We start from the raw sequence: 21,068 nt of genomic DNA, 5'->3' as shown, positions 1-21,068 counted from the left end.
AAAATGGAAAACATGAAAATGAGAGTACAGCACTTTTTTGTGATAGCTGTTGGGCTTTTTAGTTTTTACTCTTAAGTTTCATTTTTTTCTTTGTACACTGCACAACTGACAACATTGCACATATTTCACTTCACTAAACACTACATGCATAGCTGATAGTGATAGCACACTACACATAGCATATTTTAGCGGATAATTCTTTCATACTCCGGGAGCAATGCTCCCTCCTTTCACATAAGGGGTGGGCTCATGGTGAAATTTACGCGTGAGACTCATCCTTCATGTGAGAGGAGAAAGTATTGCTCCCAAAGCACCTAAATTTTTTCCTATTTTAGCGCACACAACCAATCAGCCACATGGCCCAAGACCCCACACGCTAACACTAAACATAGCATATTAGCGCACACAGCCACATGGCCCATGGCCCTATACACTGACACTAACATCCCTAAGACACTAAGTTATCAATTACTTCACTAGTAGACGCATGACAATGAATAGTCTGTTTTGCTTTATCATTTACTATAAGTTATCACACAAATTTATAATTTGATGTATATCATATCAACTAATTTGTATTATAATTATATTAATTTATTGGACAATGTAATAAATTAATTTTTATTTATGTAGGTTTAGACTTTAAAGTAAAAAGTGGTCACAATATTAAAAAAGTTGCAATAACCAGATTCTAATTTTATACTTTAAATTTTACTATTAATTTTTTTTTTTTTAGAATACTTAACACACACACATACACACACGAAGAGATAAGAAAATGTCCTAATTATAAATTGTGTTTTATGTATTTATGAATATTTTCTCATTATAAATGTCGAATAAAAAATACTTGTTACAGTTGCATCTGCAGAAATAAGTTCTTCAAAATTGAAATTAATAAAATCTTATTTAAGGTCTACTATGTCATAAGAAAGATTAAGTGAATTAGTCATATTATCAATTGAAAAAGAAATGTTAGAAGAATTTAAATACAAAAACTTAATTAGTAATTTTGCACCTCAAAAAGAAAGAAAAAATAGATTTTAAATATAAAAAAAAAAATTCAATAAATATTATTTAATTAATATTTAAATGTTAAAAAAAACCCCACTTAAATTTTTTGCCTTAAGCCCTCAAAGTTGTTGAGTCAGCCCTACGTCCGACGTATGAGATATCATCTCATATATATGAGAAGAGTTCCTACTTTTTAAATCTTCAACTTAAAAAGATTTCATTTATGATATATTTGGCCTATTATTAGAATCCTTTAAACTTGCTTGGGTTATGATATATTTATATCTTGAGAGTGTTTAAACATTAGTCTCACTAAATTTAAAAGGGTTTTTAAGCATACCATTTATGTCATTTAATTAAGCATGTCTCAAATTTAGATTTATATTACATTATATACAACAGTACTATATAAATTATAAAATTTAATTGTTTAAAACAATCCTCTACATATTATTTTAGTAATATGTGTGCATCAACATGTGATTTTTTACCACCAACCAAACATTCAATGTGTGAAGCTTTATCTTAAAATTGTAAATTACTTAGAAAAAGTTAACAGATGTCCTAAGAGTATTGGTTTAGGAAAGTTTTTTAGCGGTCAAATAGGTCAACATCAGAGATTTGAAAAGTGGTGAGATCTAGTGAGATAACGATGAAAACTTGTGAAAATCTAGTGAGATGTCACCAGATTCAGTGAAAATCTCCCCAAGTCCACTAAAATGTTGCCGGAAAATGCTTTGTTTGTCAGTCAGATGAAAAGTCTCCACTCAACCCATTAAAGCAGGTATTAACAGTGGAGACTCGTCACCAACCACCACAACTCTAATTCAAGTCTTGAGTGGGTCAGGTCTGGTGTGTTAATGGACAACCCTAGCCTTACCTTTTATTTGATTATCAGAAACAATAAAACCTAAGATAAAATACTATTTTGGTTCCTAAATTTTACCAAGAGTTTATTTTTAGTTCCTAAACTTTAAAATTTTAATTTTTTTCATTCTTAAACTTTGCAAAAAAAAGGAGAAAACCACATTTCTATCCCAACATTTTCACCCGATTCTCACTTTGGTCCCTATCTTTTATTTTCACCACTTTTAGTCCCTGTTTAGAAAAAATGCCTTCCATTTTAATCATTTCCGTCAGTGCTCTAACGGCACTAACCTACATGGCAGACAGAACTATTAAAATAATAATAATAATAAATTTTATTTTGGCATTAAAAAATATCACATCAGCATCTAAATTTTAAAAAATTAATTTATAAATTTTAACTAAATAAAAAAATTTAAAAAAAAAAACAAAAATAAAAAAAGTTACATTAATTGAGATCTAAGTATGTCTTGAACAAGAACATCAAAAACACAAACCTAGATATAAGAACACAAAATTAAAATCTAAAAATCACAAACCCAAAAGCACATACACAAACACAAACCCAGCAACAGATCTTCCTTGTCAACCAAACACAAAAGCAACAAACACAAACCCAGCAACTGATTTTTCTTGTTAACCAAACACAAAAACAACAAACAACAACCCGGCCCAAACATCAATAAGAATACAAACACAAACCCAGCAATCCATCTTCAGAAAACCTGCAATCCATCTTTAGAAAACCCAAAAAACCCAAATCTGACCCTCATCCTTCTCACGCAGAGCCTCGCCCCTCTAAGTTTGTGATTTTTGGAGCAAAAAAAAAAAATCCTCCATAAAAAGTTCAATCGTTGCATTTCAGGTCGTTCATGATTTGACCCAACCGAAATCGCTCCACCGAAGATATGATCCCGATTTCACTCCCCCAAAATGCTGATGACCAAATCTCCTCCTCCTTCTTCTTCATCGCTCTAGAGCTTTCCGATTCCTCTTCCTGACTCTCGCTCCAATGGCCATGAGAGGCATCGATTTCAAATGGTCAATTCCAAGCTCCAACTTTTCTGTACATGCGTGTGTGAGTGAGTTTGAAAGGGTGAGAGTGATTGGTTTTGGAAATTTGAAGTGAAAAATTTGTGGGTTTTTTTTTTTGCAGGTACGATGGGTTTTTCTTGTCGATGCTAGTGACGAGTGTGTATCCTTTAATGGAGTATTGATTGTGCTTTTATTAGTATAGTTTAGTAGCTTTATAGTTTACTAAGATAACATGGGAAAATTGTTGTTGGGTTTGTGTTTGTGTTTGTGTTTCTAGATTTGTGATTTTTAGATTTTAATTTTGTGTTCTTATATCTGGGATTATGTTCTTGATGTTTATGTTCAAGACACACTTAGATCTCAATTAATATATTTTTTTCTATTTTTAATTTTTTTATTTAGTTAAAAATTTTTTTTAATTTAGATGCTAATGTGGTATTTTTTTAATGTCAAAATAAAATTTTTTATTATTATTTTAATAGTTCCTTCTGCCACGTAGGTCAGTGCTGTTAGGGAACTAACGGAAAGGACTAAAATAGAATGTGTTTTTCTAAACAGGGTTCAAAAGTGGTGAAAATAAAAGATATGGACCAAAGTGGGAATCATGTAAAAATGTAAGGACGAAAATGTAATTTTTGACAAAAAAAATTAATAGTTTAGAGACAAAAATAAGAATGAAAAAAAAATTCAATAGTTTATGGGTTAAAATAGATTTAAGTTGAAAGATAGAAAGTAAAACATTTTCAATAATTTAGAAACAAAAGACAAACATTTCAATAATTTAGAAATAAAAATAAATTAATTTTTAAAAGTTGAGATAAAAAATAAATATTTAATAAAATTTAAAGACCAAAAAAGTAGTTTTACTCATTTTATTGGAAAAGTAAAAATCAATCAAGCCCAATCCTTGGGCCCGATACTGCTAGACCTCCTCCCATATAGTTCACACCTTCGTCTTGGGCTGCGCAGGTCTTTAAACTTAAACCCATGCCCAACCTTGTCTCACCTTTGTGGCAATATGTGATCTGGGCTTTCCGAAAATCAGCTCGGTTACAATGAAACCCTGTGTCAGCACTCAGTAGTTGTGTATTTTCTCTAGACGCTTCTCGCGAGCACCGAACACCGAACAAACTGTGCAAACCGTGTGCGCACATATCCTCAAAATCACAAAGCCCCAGACGTGTCTTGAATCAATTGGTTCTCAAGTCCTTTGAATTCAATTCTTCTAATGTTAGAAGTGACAAAAATGCATGTAATATATGTGATATGCGCCCGAGTGCTCACATTTTAGTGTTTCCATTTCACAAAAATAAAGAAAAGAAAAAGAACCAAAATCTTCCACTCTCTCTCTCTCTCTCTCTCTAGGAAACTCTAGAACTTGAGCTTAAGTGTTAAGAGCACCTTTTGTGTTGTTTATCAGCAAGCTAAAGCTCTGTGTTCTCAACACAAAACTGGTGTCCCAACTTCCAATCCATTTCTCTATCTGCTCTCGTGATCATCTCTAAGCAGTAAGTCTCTTATTTCCCACATTTTGTTTTTTCATTGAGGGTCTGCACTGCATGGCTTTTCTTTTTTTATTAACACTCTGTTTTATTGGCGTACTTTTACTTCATTAGATATCATTTTCTAGTCGCCCATGTTGCTATAGATTCATGGTTTTTCGGCTCTTTGGCATACTCAGTTTGATACCCAACAAGGATATACCATCGTTTTAGGAAATGGGTAGGTTTTGTTTTAGTGCAATACTTTGTTGTGTGGTTGGGTTATATGTCAACTTATTAGGAACCAAAAGACCTTAAAGGTGTTTGTAGGAAGACCTGAAAGAACTGTGTTTTCAAAGTTCTTTACTTTGGATGCCTTTTAGAATTGGAGGTTTTAATAGTGTAGAAGGATTGTGGCTTATGCTGAACTAGAAATTACCTCGAAGGCTAATTCATCTAACAATGTAAAAACAGCATCTTTATGTCCAAATATAAATAGTGATGCACATCATGTGCCTTTAGAATTCAGATTATAGCTCCACATTAGTAATTGAGTTCATTCACATGGTTGTATTGACTAATGCAGCAAAAACGGTGTTAATTTTTTAAAGGACAATTAACTTCAACCATGTAATTAATTGGTCAGTGCCACCACGTGATTCAATTTAGGAACAACAAGGTAGAGCTCTTTAAAAAATTAGGAAGATGATGCATGTTGAGTGCACTGGTCTAATTTAAGGAAGACACAACCAATGGTCCAATGGTATAACTGTAAGTACACATTCTCACTCTCTCTAGGGCCATCTATTGCATTTCATTTTAAGGTTTTTAAGTTTTGAAAATTCTTGTTAATTGACATCACTGAAAAATAAACCGGACTCTTGAGGAGTTTGAGAGTCAAATTAGGGATTTTAGGCAACCAAACTGTTTTATAAAAGCATCACCACTCTTTACCGAATTTGAATTGAGTTGGTATGCATTTAGTTAAGATTAAGAAAGACTTGGTTGGTCCTCATTTCATGATTTTATTTGAGATTGTTGTGGTGCATTGAAAAATAAGATGGATGGTTAGTGGTTCCCTTTAAACAAAAGGCAAAGGCCAATAATTCAACTAGTATTGGTTGCGTTAATAATCAAACTAAAGTTTTATGAGCCTTTGCTTCCAGAGAACCATACTTCATTAGAGAATTCAAAATCTTTGATTAGAAAGCCTGGCAGCTTCAATTTGTCCATGTGTTTTGTCCTCCTGTCTAAACAAAATGTAAGGTCAAAAAAAAAAAAATTTGTGAGTTGAAATCATACATGATTCTTTTGTGCTTGTTACATCATATGAATAATCTGATTTCTCTTGGTCTGGCATTGAGAGTCCTATATAACTATGTCTAATAAGGTTGTTTCCTGTGCCCTGCTTTTTATTATATGTTGTAACGGGTTGTGAGCTACCTCTTGGATCGTTCATTGTTAAGAAAATTCTTCCTTCTTTTTTTTATTTTCCTAAATTTAGGAATGGCTGAACCAGCATACACTGTCGCATCTGATAGTGAAACCACAGGAGAGGAGAAATCATCTTCTGCTTTTCCGGAAATTGCAATTGGAATTGATGTTGGCACTTCAAAATGCAGTGTTGCAGTTTGGAATGGCTCCGAAGTGGAGCTCCTTAAAAATAATAGAAACCAAAAGATGATGCGATCATATGTTACCTTCAAAGATGATATCCCTTCAGGGGGAGTCAGCAATCAACTCTCCCATGAGAATGAAATGTTATCTGGCGCTGCAATCTTCAACATGAAACGCTTAATCGGCAGAGTTGACACTGATCCAGTTGTTCATTCAAGCAAAAACCTTCCATTTTTGGTACAAACATTGGACATTGGCGTCCGCCCATTTATTGCAGCCTTGGTTAACAATGTCTGGAGATCCACCACTCCTGAAGAAGTCCTGGCAATATTTCTAGTGGAGTTAAAAGCAATGGCTGAAGTTCAGTTAAAGCGGCCTATAAGAAATGTTGTTCTGACCATTCCAGTTTCATTTAGCCGTTTCCAGGTGACCCGGATTGAACGAGCTTGTGCCATGGCTGGCCTTCATGTCCTAAGACTTATGCCTGAACCAACAGCAGTGGCACTGTTGTATGCACAGCAGCAGCAACAGGCTGTACATGAGAATATAGGCGGTGCAAGTGAGAAGATTGCACTCATATTTAATATGGGTGCTGGCTACTGTGACGTAGCTGTTACTGCTACAGCTGGAGGAGTTTCACAGATAAAAGCCTTGGCAGGAAGTACCATAGGAGGAGAAGAAATACTTCAGAATATGATGCGTTATCTGTTGCCTGATTCAGAGATTCTCTTCTCAAATCATGGAATCAATGAGATCAAATCAATGGGATTGCTCCGAGTAGCAACTCAGGATGCAATCTACAAGCTCTCCTCCCAGACCAGTGTACAAATCGATGTTGACTTAGGAAATGAGTTAAAAATCTGCAAGGTTGTGGATCGGGAGGAATTCGAGGAAGTCAACAGGAAGGTGTTTGAGAAGTGTGAGAGCCTTATAATGCAGTGCTTGCATGATGCCAAGGTAGAAACTAAGGATGTTGCTGACATAATTGCCATAGGTGGATGTTCATACATTCCGAAGATTAGGAATCTTGTTATGAGTATATGTAAAAGACAGGAGCTTTACAAGGGAATGAACCCATTGGAAGCTGCTGTTTGTGGAGCAGCACTGGAAGGAGCAGTGGCTTCAGGTATCAGTGATCCATTTGGGAGTTTGGACCTGTTAACCATTCAAGTCACACCTCTTGCCATTGGGATTCGAGTGGAAGAAAACAATTTTGTACCCATTATACCTAGAAACACTACGATGCCAACGCGGAAAGAATTATCTTTTACAACTGTTCGTGATAATCAAATTGAGGTGCTGATTGTTGTCTATGAAGGTGAAGGGGAGAAGGTGGGAAAGAATCATCTTCTGGGCTATTTCAAGATCATGGGTATTCCTCCAGCTCCCAAGGGAGTTCCAGAGATAAATGTGTGCATGGACATTGATGCTTCAAATGTGCTGAGAGTTCTGGCTGGTGTTGTACTGCCAGGATCTCGACATCCTGCAATCCCTGTCATGGAAGTTAGGATGCCAACAGTCGATGATGGACATGGCTGGTGTGCTGAAGCTCTAGACAGAACTTATGGGTCTGCTCTGGACTTGGTTACAGTTCAGAAGAAAATATAGTGGTGAAATGTATATATATTTAGTCTCATTGTATGTTTGGTTACTGTGGTTTTATGTTTTGTTGATCCTGGACAGAATCAATTTTCATGAAAGTTGTATGGTGAAGCTTTATTATGTACTTCAATAAATGTGGACTTCGTGTAGATAAGTTGAAGCTTGTTTATGTTGTGATTTTCAGTGTCATTTTAAATTGTGTAATATGATTGACAGACTCGTGGTTGGCATTTTGTTCTTTCCTTGTGATTTGGTTGCCATTTTTTCTTTCTTTATGATTTACTGGTCTGGTAGGGGAGGGGGATTTGAACTTTGGATTTCCTCATCCTCTAATATATGTTAAATTACTTATGTTAAATTACTGATTCTCTCAAAAGCTTAAGACATGTTAAATTACTAATTCTTCCAAAAACTTAAGCTATTAAAAAATTGTGTATATAATCACTTTATCATAATTCTAATAAAATTAAAGTTTATAGCATATTAAATAATTAGACATCATCCCATCACTAATATGTTACCTCCAATATACTGAAAAACACAAAGATGAATGTTAATTGATGACTAGAAATGCAATTAATGTAGAGATTTTGAGGATTAATATGTTATTTTAAAAATAGTAACAAAGATTGGGCTTTAAAGTGGATCTCAATTTTTATGAAGTGCTATATTATAGTGATATAACTACGACACATATGATCAATACATGTCTCATTTTGTTTGCCTATCCAAGGCAAAAAAAAAAAATTGCATTTAGTTTGCAAAGATCAAAGAAAATACACCAATTTAAGGACACAATATTTTTTACACAATTATTCAATTGATATATTGTGATTAGTGTTAATAAAAGTAGTATTATTGACCGGTCTAATGAAAGTAATATTTCTCTAGTCACTAGTCACAAATTATTACTCAACCATTATAGGACTTTACTTTCAAGAAATTAAATACGGGGTAAATTTTTTTTCTTTTGTAAAATTTATATTATTAAGTGGATTATAAATATTAAGATAATAATTAGTATTTAGAGTGTGATATGTAAAGTAATTTATCTTTATCCTTTTTTTTTTCTTTTTCTTTTTGTATAGTACTTTAGTTTCCAGAAATCAAGTACTGGATAAATTTTTTTTTTCACTTTTTTTTTCTTTTGTAAATTTTATATTATTAAATGAATTATAAATATTTAAGATAATAATTAGTATTTAGATTGTGGACGGTGAAATGATTTATCTTTTTTTTTGTATGGTACTTTACTTTCAAGAAATCAATTACTGGATAAATTCTTTTTTTCACTTTTTTTTCTTTTGTAAATTTTATATTATTAAGTAGATTATAAATATTTAAGATAGTAATTACTCCCTCCATCCCATTTAGTTTGTCCTCTATTCCATTTTGGGATGTCCCAAAATATTGTCCTGTTTCTAATAATAGAAGTCATTAATTTATTAATGTTCCTATTATACCCCTATTTAATTTTCAAAACTACTCTATTTGAAAGGAAATTCAACTTTTTGATAAATTTATTTAAGAGTAGTTTTGGAAACTAATACATTTTTAAAAGTTAAACAAGACAATAAATGATGTTCCCTTAAAAAATTTGACTTTTCAAACGAGACAAACTAAATGGGACGGAGAGAGTAGTATTTAGATTGTTGACTGTGGAGTGATTTATCTTTTTCTTTTTGTATGGTACTTTACTTTCAAGAATTCAAGTACAAGATAAATTTTTTTTCACTTTTTTTTTTCTTTTGTAAATTTTATATTATTAAGTGGATTATAAATATTTAAAATAGTAATTAGTATTTAGAGTATGGACTGCGAAGAGGTTTATTTTTTCTTTTAACATGGTACTTTATTTTCAAGAAATCAAGTACTAGGTATTTTTTTCACCTTTTTTTTTTCTTTTGTAAATTTTATATTATTAAAGTAGATTGTAAATATTTAATATAGTACTTAGTATTTAAATTGTAAACTATGGAGTGATTTATCTTTTTTCTTTTTGTACGGTCCTTTATTTTAAAAAAATCCCTGACAGGAAGTTAGGATGCCAACAGTCAATGATGGGCATGGCTGGTGTGCTGAAGCTTTAGACAAAACTCATGGGTCTGCTCTGGACTTTGTTACAGTTCAGAAGAAAATAAGTGGTGAGATGTGTATATATTTAGCCTCATTGTATGTTTGGTTACTCTGGTTTTTATGTTTTGTTGATCCTGGACAGAATCAATTTTCATGAAAGTTGTATGGTGAAGCTTTATTATGTACTTCAATAAATGTGGTCTTCGTGTAGATAAGTTGAAGCTTGTTTATGTTGTGAATTTCAGTGTCATTGTGTAATATGATTGACAGACTCGTGGTTGGCATTTTGTTTTTCTTTGTGATTTGGTTGCCATTTTTTCTTTCTTTATGATTTACTGGTCTGGTAGAAGAGGAGATTTGAACTTTGGATTTCCTCATTCTCTAAGACATTTTAAATTATCAATTCTCCCAAAAATTAAGCATTTAAAAAATAGTGAGTTCAATCACTTTATCATAATTCTAATAGAATTGAAATTTACAGCGTATTAAATAATTGGATATCATCACTAATATGTTATCTCCAGTATACTTAAAAACACAAAGATGAATGTTAATTGATGACTAGAAATGCAATTGATGTAGAGATTTTGAGGATTAATATGTTATTAAAAAAATAATAACAAAGATTGGGCTTTAAAGTGGATCTCAATTTTTATGAAGTGCTATACTATAGTGATATAACTACTACACATATGATCAATACATGTCTCATTTTGTTTGCCTATCCAAGACAAAAAATAAATAAATAAATAAATCTCATTTAGTTTGCAAAGATCAAAGAAAATACACCAATTTAAGGAAACTATTTTTTACACAATTATTGAATTGATATATTGTGATTAGTGTTAATAAAAGTGATATTATTGACCAGTCTAATGAAAGTAGTATTTCTCTAGTCACAAATTATTACTCAACCATTATAGGACTTTACTTTCAATAAATCTAAAAAAAAAAATTCAATTGTTTTTTTCTTTTGTAAATTTTATATTATTAAGTAGATTATAAATATTTAAGATAATAATTAGTATTTAAATTGTGGACTGTGAAGTGATTTATCTTTATCTTTTTTTTTGTATAGTACTTTACTTTTAAGAAATAAAATACTGAGTAAATTTTTTTCTATTTTTTTTTGTAAATTTTATATTATTAAGTAGATTATAAATATTTAAGATAGTAATTAGTATTTAGAATGTAGCATGTGGAGTGATTTATCTTTAATCTTTTTTTTCTTTTTCTTTTTGTATGGTACTTTAGTTTCCAGAAATCAAGTACTGGGTATAATTTTTTTTCACTTTTTTTTCTTTTGTAAATTTTATATTATTAAGTGGATTATAAATATTTAAGATAGTAATTAATATTTAAATTGTGGACAGTGAACTGTGAAGTGATTTATCTTTCTTTCTTTTTTTGTATGGTACTTTACTTTCAAGAAATTAATTACTGGGTAAAAAAAATCACTTTTTTCTTTTATAAATTTTATATTGTTAAGTCGATTATAAATATTTAAGATAGTAATTAGTATTTAGATTGTGACTTGTGGAGTAATTTTTCCTTCTTCTTTTTTTCTTTTTCCTTTCGTATGATACTTTACTTTCAAAAAATCAAGTACTGGATAATTTTTTTTTTTACTTTTTTCTTTTATAAATTTTATATTATTAAGTTGATTATAAATATTTAAGATTATTAAGTGGATTATAAATATTTAAGATAGTAATTAGTATTTATAGTGTGGCATGTGGAGTGATTTATCTTTAATATTTTTTCTTTCTTTTTCTTTTTCTTTTTGTATGGTACTTTAGTTTCCAGAAATTAAGTACTGGGTAAATTTTTTCCTTTTTTTCTTTTGTATATTTTATATTATTAAGTGGATTATAAATATTTAAGATAGTAATTAGTATTTTGATTGTAGAATGTGGAATGATTTATCTTTATCTTTTTTGTTGTGTGGTACTTTACTTTCAAGAAATCAAGTACTAGGTTTTTTTTTCATTTTTTTTTTTGTAAATTTTATATTATTAAGTGGATTATATATATTTAAGATAGTAATTAGTATTTAGATTGTGGACAGTAGAGTACTTTTTCTTTTTCTTTCTTCTTTTCTTTTCGTATGGTATTTTAATTTCAAGAAATTAAGTACTGGGTAAATCTTTTTTTTCACTTTTTTTTTTCTTTTGTAAATTTTATATTATTAAGTGGATTATAATTATTTAAGATAGTAATTAGTATTTAGAATATGGACTGCGAAGTGATTTTTCTTTTTCTTTTTCTTTTTCTTTTTCTTTTTGCATGGTACTTTATTTTCAAGAAATCAAGTACTGGGTAATTTTTTTCACTTTTTTTTTCTTTCGTAAATTTTATATTATTAAGTGGATTATAAATATTTAAGATAGTAATTAGAATTTAGATTATGAACTGTGGAGTGGTTTATCTTTCTTTTTGTATGGTACATACTTTATCTTCAAGAAATACCTGTCATGAAAGTTAGGATGCCAACAGTCGATGATGGGCATGGCTGCTGTGCTGAAGCTTTAGACAAAACTTATGGGTCTGCTCTGGACTTGGCTACAGTTCATAAGAAAATATAGTGGTGAGATGTGTATATTTAGTCTCATTGTATGTTTGGTTACTGTGGTTTTTATGTTTTGTTGATCCTGAACAGAATCAATTTTCATGAAAGTTGTATGGTGATGCTTTATTATATACTTCAATAAATGCGGACTTCGTGTAGATAAGTTGAAGCTTGTTCATGTTGTGATCTTTAGAGTCATTTTAAATTGTGTAATATATATGATGGGCAGACTCGTGGTTGGCATTTTGTTCTTTCTTTATGATTTGGTTGCCATTTTTTTCTTTCTTTTACTGATCTGGCAGAGGAGGGGGATTTAAACTTTGGTTTTCCTCATCCTCTAAGCTACAATTATCTTGAATAATTGAACAAGTTATACTCCCAAAAGGTTAAGCCGTTAAAAAATTGTGAACTTAATCACTTAATCACAACACACCCTTGGTGCGATAGTCACTCCACAAATCCACTACAAAAGTATAAGTGTTTGTGGAGTGTAATGGGCAAGACATGGGATTCAAGTCTCCAGGAAAGAGTTTCACACATATATGCACTTAGATTAAGCTAAAGTAGAATTCTATCTTGTATCAAAAAATAAAATAAAATTTTTTTAAGCATATTAATTAATTGGACATCATCACTAATATGTTATCTCCAGTATACTTAAAAACACAAAGATGAATGTTAATTGATGACTAGAAATGCAATTAAAGTAGAGATTTTGAGGATTCATAAGTTATTTGCAGCTGCATAAAAACCCAAAGATGAATGTTAATTGATGACTAGAAATGCAATTATTGTATAGATTTTGAGGATTTACTTGCTAGCAAGAGCTGTGTGATAAGTTATGGTTTGTTGGCAAAATAGTGAATCATTGTCCTCCAAACCTCCTTGGCTGTATATAAGAAATAGTACTACTGGTATTGGAAGCACTAAAGGAATCTTCAACAGAAAGAAAAGGTTCATCACTAACTAAATTGCATTCTTATTGATAACTTGTTTTGTTAGACAATAGCAGTATAGATTAGAAGCGGGGTTTCTCTCTATTTGGTTCATTTTATTATCAATAATCTCACAATTCTTTTTCATCACTGTTTGTTCTTAGGTGTTAAACATAAAGATTAAGTAATGATTAATGACCTCCATTCAAATACATTTTAGTAACTTGTAGTGGCCAAGGATGAGCAAACTTAGGTAATGTAACACAGCTGGTCTCCTAGCTTCTCCTAACCTTTTTTATGCTTGATCAAAACTTGCTTTGGTCTTAGACTGTAGATGGAGATCAAATAGCCCATGGGTTTAGCCTGTTTTCAAGACTTACAGGCTGCAAAGCCCATGCCTCATGCAAAGTAACTATAGCCTATGAGCCACTACTAAACCTTTGTTATTTTTGGGTTTAGCAATGCAAATTTTTTATTAAAAAAATAATAACAAAGATTGGGCTTTAAAGTGGATCTCAATATTTATGAATTACTATTATAGTGATATAACTATGACACATATGATCAATACATGTCTCATTTTGTTTGCCTATCCAAGACCCAAAAAAAAAATCTCATTTAGTTTGCAAAGATCAAAGAAGATACACCAGTTTAGGGACACTATTTTTTACAAAATTATGTAATTGATATATTATGATTAGTGTTAATAAAAGTGGTATTATTGACTGGTCTAATGAAAGTAATATTTCTCTAGTCACAACTTATTACTCAACTATTATAAAAAGATGGTAAAAAATCTGTGTACTGGATTTACTCGAGAAAAGAAAAGATGAAAGCCAAATTGTTTTAGCATAGTTAATTAGGATTTATAAGTTGCTAAGCTTCCACTCAATAAAATAGCTGATATATTGACATTTTAGTGCGTTCAGACATTGTAAAACATGATTTACCCATTACATTACCAAATTAAATCAGAACTTAAATTTTCACACCAAAAAAAAAAAAATAGAACTTAAATAGCGTGTGCATTTGTGTAACTATTGCTTGGCATTTTTGTAATATTCAACTGCAGAAATCTACCTTAGAATAATGTGATAAAAGAAATTGAAATTAAGAGAGGGTCTCAACCATTCTTTATAACTAGTTGATAATTTGTATTAATGTAATAATACATATACATTATAACTAAATAACATTTCTCTACTATCCAAAAGAGTGGAAATTCAAAAAATGCTATGAATGAATACAAATAAGATCAATAAGATCAATTATTACAAGTTAAAAATCCACTTATAACATGACAGTATGACACCAAATTTTCTCTAGAGCTTTTTTTTAATCCATACCACAGATCTCAAATCTATTCATAAAGTAAACTCAGTGATTAGCTCTCAATGTGAGCATATCCTATGATTTCTAAAATCATTTTTTAGAAATCTAAAACTACTACTTGTCTCTACTATATGTTTCATCACTTAAGAGTGTCAATTTTCTTGCTGTGAATGGTGAATCCATTTTTGGCAATAGGTAATGTCTTAGATAGAGAATTTATTATTAGGAAATGACTAAGTAGACCAAATGGATTAAAATGGACCAAAGTAGACTGAACAAATCGAAATGAATCAAAGTTGACCAAATTAGCTCAAATTTAACTGAAATGTACCAAAGTGCTACATTGATGTAGCAACAATAAATTCTATTTTTAGATATTGTATAAGTGATCCTACTTAACTTTTAAAATATACCCAAAAAAAATAATACTACTCTCCTCCCTTACTTAACTTCAAAAACATCTAATAAAATTAAGAAATGACTAATGAGTAACTATTTCATTCAATCATTTCCATTACTTATCCCTTCAAACTTTCAAATTGGCTGTTAGATTATATAACTTATGATAGAGCCATTTAATCTTCATAAGGTAATCTGATAGTTAGTTACTTAACTTCAAAGACATCTAATAAAATTAAGAAATGACTAATGAGTAAGTATTTCATTCAATCATTTCCATTACTTATCCCTTCAAACTTTCAAATTGGCTGTTAGATTATATAACTTATTATAGAGCCATTTAATCTTCATAAGGTAATCTGATAGTTAGTAGTTCAGGTTTTAACAACATTCATTTTTTTCCCAACTTGAATTTTATAAGATCTAAATGAACAAGATCAATAACCATGTCATCCATTGATCAGTCCACAATAATGCCACACATTGGATATGCATCATACTGTTCCAAAAAAAAAAAAATCAATTGTAAAGTTTATGGCGAATTCATCGTATTGCCATCACAACCTCTTGTCCATATTCACCAGAGGAACTCATAAAACAAACGAAAGGGACACTCTAACAACATAATAAAATTCCAAACACTAACAGTAGCAGTACAAAACACAGTCCCTTGTCCACATTGAAACCCACTCTGAAGCTAAAATACAAAGCCAAATTAGGGAGAAGTGAAGGCAACACTATTGTCCAAATGGAAAAACACCAAAATTTCTATCATCACTTCTTGAGTAATAGGAACCTTGATACCTCAAAGACACCAAGTTCACGACAAAACACCATACCCAAAAATCAAAAAAACGTATAATTACTTACAGTACAGTACATACATTTGTCAATTTCAATTCCCAATGCTGCAATATTGCACATACTCTCTCTTTTCAGACACATCATTTATAATATGCTCTGTGAGTTTCATTTTTATTATATACTATGTTAATATAAAAATATAAAATATAAGAAGCTCCATTTTGACTTCTCAAACAATAAAACCCGACACATATTCCTACCAGCTCTGCCTTAACATCGAAACCAACATATAAAAAAATATATGAACAGCAAACCAACTTGAGTAATACAAGAAGAACATTACAGATGAAAGTTTTCAAATCTTGTCATTAAAATTTCCTTTTTATTATAAACAAAGTCCAACCAAGTAGGTCCAAAAGATTCTATCATCTCCAAATATAAAAACTCTCATCTTCACAAACAACAAAAAATAAAATTTATATATATCAACTTTGAATTGAAACATAGATTTTTTTTTTTTTTTTTTTCAACGCTTGGAACAGTTCTATTTCCCACCATATGATTTCCAAAGCAAAATATTGTTCAATGTTCGCCGTTTCGACCACGCTACCTTCTTCCCATGCATGCTTTTTTTTTTTGCCTTTCGTCCAAACCCCAAAACGTAGACTTTAAAACTTTGTAAATTGTAGTAAATGCCACAAAGCTCAAAATTGGACATGGTGCACACCATCTCATACCCCACCTAGCACGTCGTTGTATAAATTTTTTTTTTTTTTTCTTTTCTTCTTCTTGGTCTTGATGATCAACGCACGAGGAAACTTGAAACTGAGAAATAATTAATCAATTATTAGCAGTAATGTCATCGATCTCTTTTTTGTTAATTCAATATGTACTACATCTCTCTCTTTTTGGGATTGCCCAGTTCGTCTATGATCACCGAATTTGTCACAACTTAATAACACATGCAACTGTGATCAGTTGTAGCAAAAGTTGTGTTCACAGACTCTTGAACTCAAAACCGTTGCGATACGGATACGTGGCGGCGTCTGAGGTGGGGAGACACGATTGAGATTAGGCCACCAAGTGGGGGCCTCATCTTTGACCTATAAATCATTTCATCGTATGGCCTCCTGTAAAACTTCAAAAACGGCATGAAGGATTCACGAGACTTGTCGGTCCTGCTGACGTGGCCCTCCTTGCGGAAAAACATGGCCGGTGATTGGAGGAAGGAGGGGCGTGGGGTCCGCGGGTGAGAAATCCTGCTGCTAGAGTCACTGCCGGTGGTACGCTGTGGCAATGGGGTTGAAGGAAAAAGTGATTTCCTTGTGTGCCTCGTACTGTTACCTCCACCGTTGATGCTTCCACGTGGCGTTCTGGCAGCCGGTGATGCGAATGAGAATGACCGAGCATTGAGCGGGGAAATCAGTGCGGGGCCCAGTGGAGATGGGCTGGTGGGCCCAACTTTTGAAGCTGACGTGTCGGTTAAGCTTAGGTACCAAGGTTTGAGTGAGTCAAAGTGGTGGGACACAGTGAAGGAAAAGCGGGAAGATGAGCATGATCCAATCTTGGCCGTTGATTTCAATGACGAAGGGTCAAATCGTAGGGACGAGGTTCGTGGGTAGTTTGAGAAATCGTTGAACTCCAATGATTCTTCAAAATCTAGTGATGAAACCATCATCGTGACCGTTGATAGCTCAACGAACGGTCTCACACCCTGCAACCATAAAACAAAATTTACACACTCAAAATTTGATTTTCAATATACAAAAAAGATCAGCCATATTTTTTTGACATCTAGAGGCTCAAAACAAATCTGTCAGAAGTTCACGTTTCTATACTTGACTTTTGATTAAAGTACCTACCTAGAACTTCAACTATTTTCTAACATTTGTAAACTTTTTTGTCAAAATTAAACAAACAAGCAAAGAAGTCCAATTCACTAAGACCAAGAGAAAGTGATATAGGCTGTTAGGTAAGAGGTTACAAATGTGTATGGTTGCAAATGTGTGAAAATAATCACATAATTAACTTAAGCAATAAACTACATAGTATAATGACAAATCTATGTGAAAATGATATTACAAATATTTGGGTGTCCTTATTTGTCACATGATTGACAAAACACAACAATGGGATATTGAAGCAGGAACCAAGAATCCCCACCAAAAGAATAGAAAAATTTGGGAATGGTGTTTTTCTTGAATTGACTTGAGGCTGATGGCCTACCTAGAATGGCCTAAGATTGGATATAAAGGTCGTCCATTATTGGTGGTCAAAACAGTATCAAAAACACACTGCAGGATCAAGATTCAACAGTATAATAAGACTATTTCTTTTTGTGTGTGTGTGTGTGTTGGCCAGGGACACTGTCAGTAAGTTATGCTTGGCAGTAGAGTACAAGTGATACTACCAAACAAGGCATGGTTTTTGAATTTTTCTTACCTTCCACAGATAAGCGAACAGAGATGGAGGGTCTATCACAAAAGCCTTGTATAGCCTTCCTGGGTAGTACTCCGCTACAATTTTCAGTGTTGCCAGTAATAAATTCATAAAAGCCGAGGCTGACCTGAAAAAGCCTGCATTTCCCACGCATTTCAAATTAGCTCAACAGTATTCATTTGTTTTTCATAAATTAGACTATCTTATTATAATTACTTTTAATTATATTTAAACATTAATTAATTTAGTAAATTCTAATTAACTCAATTAATAAGTTGTTAAAAAAAATTTAATAAGTTGTTTATAATCAAATAAGAGATCGAAAATTTAATCTCATCCCATCTATTAACAAGATACGAGACTAATATATGACCAATTTTATACATGTGCTGTATTTCTTTTTCATAAATTAGAGTCTCTTATTATAATTACCCTTAATCAAATCAAAATGTTTATTAATTTATTGAGTTTTAGTCCATTCAACTAATAAGTTTTTTATAATCGAATAGAATATCTAAATTTAAACCCCGCCTGTTCAAGACTAACAAGCTTGAGATATGATCAATTTTATACATGTTTTGCTTGCAAGCTAAAACCCTAGTAGGTGATCTACATGGACCCAACACAATAATTAAATTTTTAACATAAAATCAACATGTAATAATCAATTAATTAATGGTGGTTGGAATGATAAAAAGCTGAGCAAAGCGGCTAATTAAGTAATTAGTTTATCTGTACTGGCAAAGCAAAAAGCAGAATCCTGGGTACTTCTGCTGAGGATCGAATATTTAAGGATGCTACAGGCTTTGAAATTGACCAATTCTAGGAGTATAAGCTACAATTCCCGATAATACCCCTAAACAACCAGGCCATTAATATGCTTTTAGACCACGACACATCAGGGGCACTCCGGACACTTTTTGAGAATATCTCAGACATTGCCGGTGCTCCTACAGAATTGGCGTGCCTCGTACTCATTCAATAGGCTGATACACAAGGCGACAACCAACCAAAGTGTCAAGAGTGACCACCGTGCACCGGTGGCCTACCTTTTTATGGGCGGTATGAAAAGTAAAGATCGGAGTTCAAATTTTTAATAAAAAATTTTAAAAGTATATATACTTAAATTACGTTAGAGTAAAAATTATATTTTATAAAAAAAAAAAAAAAGCCAATGGCAAAAAATGACCAGACTACACCCATACTAATTTCAAACCTATACATATGAAGGGTAATATGGTAAACTTACTTGCGTCGAAAAGAAGAACCAATTGCTCCACAGATTTTGGCATGGTTTGAATGGCCACCTCCAGTGTAAACACCAGCAAACGAGTAAACCTTCAATATTCAAATAAATAAATAAATATTAGAATATAGTATTAATGAGTGTGACATTTGTTACAATTTTAATTAAAAAATATATATGGTTTGTGCTTGGTTAATTACTCACAGTTTCTGGGAATGGAATTTCTGGTAATCTTGCTTGATCCGGAAAATCTGTAACAATGGTGAAATATATTTTCTCAGTTACCATACTATACTCACTTTCATGCATTTTTGAAGAGAAACTTTGAGAGAAAATGGGGTTTACCAAAACGGGTCTGGATTCTTCATCGTGACCAGCTACAAAAGCAACACCTTCAACTAGCTCAGCTGAGAACTCATCAGCTATCAAATTATCTATATCCAAAAAGCAAAGAGATAATTAAAATTAATAACCAAAGACATAAAAATTTGATTTTTTTTTTTTTTCACTTTGTGGGGTATTGTGGAGAAGTGGCTTTAATCATTACTAAGATTTTAACTTTAACGCTTAATTCAAAGTGAAAAAGCAAGATTCTTTGCATAGAGAAACTAAAAGAAAATGACCGGTGTAGCAGCCAAAAGAAAAGTTGCAGAGAACAAACAGTAAAACTTTTGAGAATAAGAAGAAGAAGAAGATCAAAGATGATGAAAAATATTGCAAACGTGTGTATATGTGTATGAAATATATGTATCATGTACCAGTGCCAATACTCTCTCTCCAAGAAAGACATGCTCTCAAGTGCTTCGCAGCCTTCTTCACATTATCCCCTTTTGCTTGTAGAAACCGTTCTACACAAGCTTTGTTGCAGAACTTCTCCTATATTCATGAACAAAAATAGCCCACAAAACAAGTTTATAACCCAAAGTTTCAGAAAAAATGAGCTAAGAACAAAAATCAGACTATTTGGGTTACATAACAAATATACTATACTATACTATACTTGCTATATTAAGAAGCTGAACAGAAACCAAGTGAGCTAAATAGTAAAAACCCACCTGTTTTACTGTAAGTGGGGCTTGTTTTCTGAGAAGTTCAAGAACAGCTTCAACTTTGGCATCATCATTCTGATCTCCCTGCAGATCTTTCTTCCCCATTTCAAGAAAACACTAATATACCAAACTTATGCTTCACGCAACCATTAAAAACTTGCACTTTGCAGTTTGCACTCAGAGAGAGAGTGTGTGTGTGTGTGTGTGTTTTGGAACTGAGATTTGGTTGAATGAATAAAAAGTGAGGGCTAAGTGGGTGTATTTATAGCAAACGACGGCTAATAACGCCGTTATGTACACAAATACGCATGCAAGTGAGGCATCTTAATAAACAAACAAAGCTTTTTCAGTTTAAAACGTCAACACTCACTGCATTGGTCAATGCCAAAATATTGTAGTGTCATCGTAATGATAGTTTTGAGAGTGATTAGTAACGGAAAACGTCAGTTGGCTTAACCCCACCAAGACTACCCGTTGTAACTCTCATTATTAGCTTCCACTTTTGCCCCTCTCCACTTTTATATTGTTCTTATGCTTTTTAGCACCTGCATTTAATTTCACTCTTTTGGGTTTTGGGAAACCGACGGAATTTCCTAATTTAGC

General features: G+C 32.1%; 2 protein-coding genes across 3 annotated transcripts; one reads left to right on the top strand and one right to left on the bottom strand.

Moving 5' to 3' along the window:
* Positions 1–4,191: 4,191 nt before the first annotated feature.
* LOC142623285 (heat shock 70 kDa protein 8) lies at positions 4,192–7,767 on the top strand. Of its 2 annotated transcripts, none has more exons than XM_075796676.1 (2): positions 4,192–4,424; positions 6,020–7,767. In XM_075796676.1, exon 2 carries the CDS (start codon positions 6,078–6,080, stop codon positions 7,620–7,622), a length of 1,545 nt encoding a protein of 514 aa, XP_075652791.1. In that variant the 5' UTR covers positions 4,192–4,424; positions 6,020–6,077; the 3' UTR covers positions 7,623–7,767. The 2 variants fall into 2 exon arrangements, with proteins under 2 accessions (XP_075652791.1, XP_075652790.1); XM_075796675.1 differs by having other exon boundaries at positions 4,199–4,424; positions 5,902–7,767.
* An 8,329-nt stretch (positions 7,768–16,096) lies between these two features.
* LOC142623792 (uncharacterized) lies at positions 16,097–20,701 on the bottom strand. Its single transcript, XM_075797248.1, has 7 exons — positions 20,472–20,701; positions 20,175–20,292; positions 19,762–19,850; positions 19,621–19,667; positions 19,420–19,508; positions 18,174–18,307; positions 16,097–17,445 (listed from the first exon to the last, which is right to left on the bottom strand). Exons 1-7 carry the CDS (start codon positions 20,568–20,570, stop codon positions 16,744–16,746), a joined length of 1,278 nt encoding a protein of 425 aa, XP_075653363.1. The 5' UTR covers positions 20,571–20,701; the 3' UTR covers positions 16,097–16,743.
* Between the last annotated feature and the right edge of the window lie 367 nt (positions 20,702–21,068).

This window comes from Castanea sativa, chromosome 2 (genome assembly GCF_040712315.1).
Source record: "Castanea sativa cultivar Marrone di Chiusa Pesio chromosome 2, ASM4071231v1".
Classification (NCBI taxonomy): Eukaryota; Viridiplantae; Streptophyta; class Magnoliopsida; order Fagales; family Fagaceae; genus Castanea; species Castanea sativa.
The sequence above is the reverse complement of the archived record's forward strand: the minus strand, read 5'-3'. Positions and strand labels throughout refer to the sequence as shown.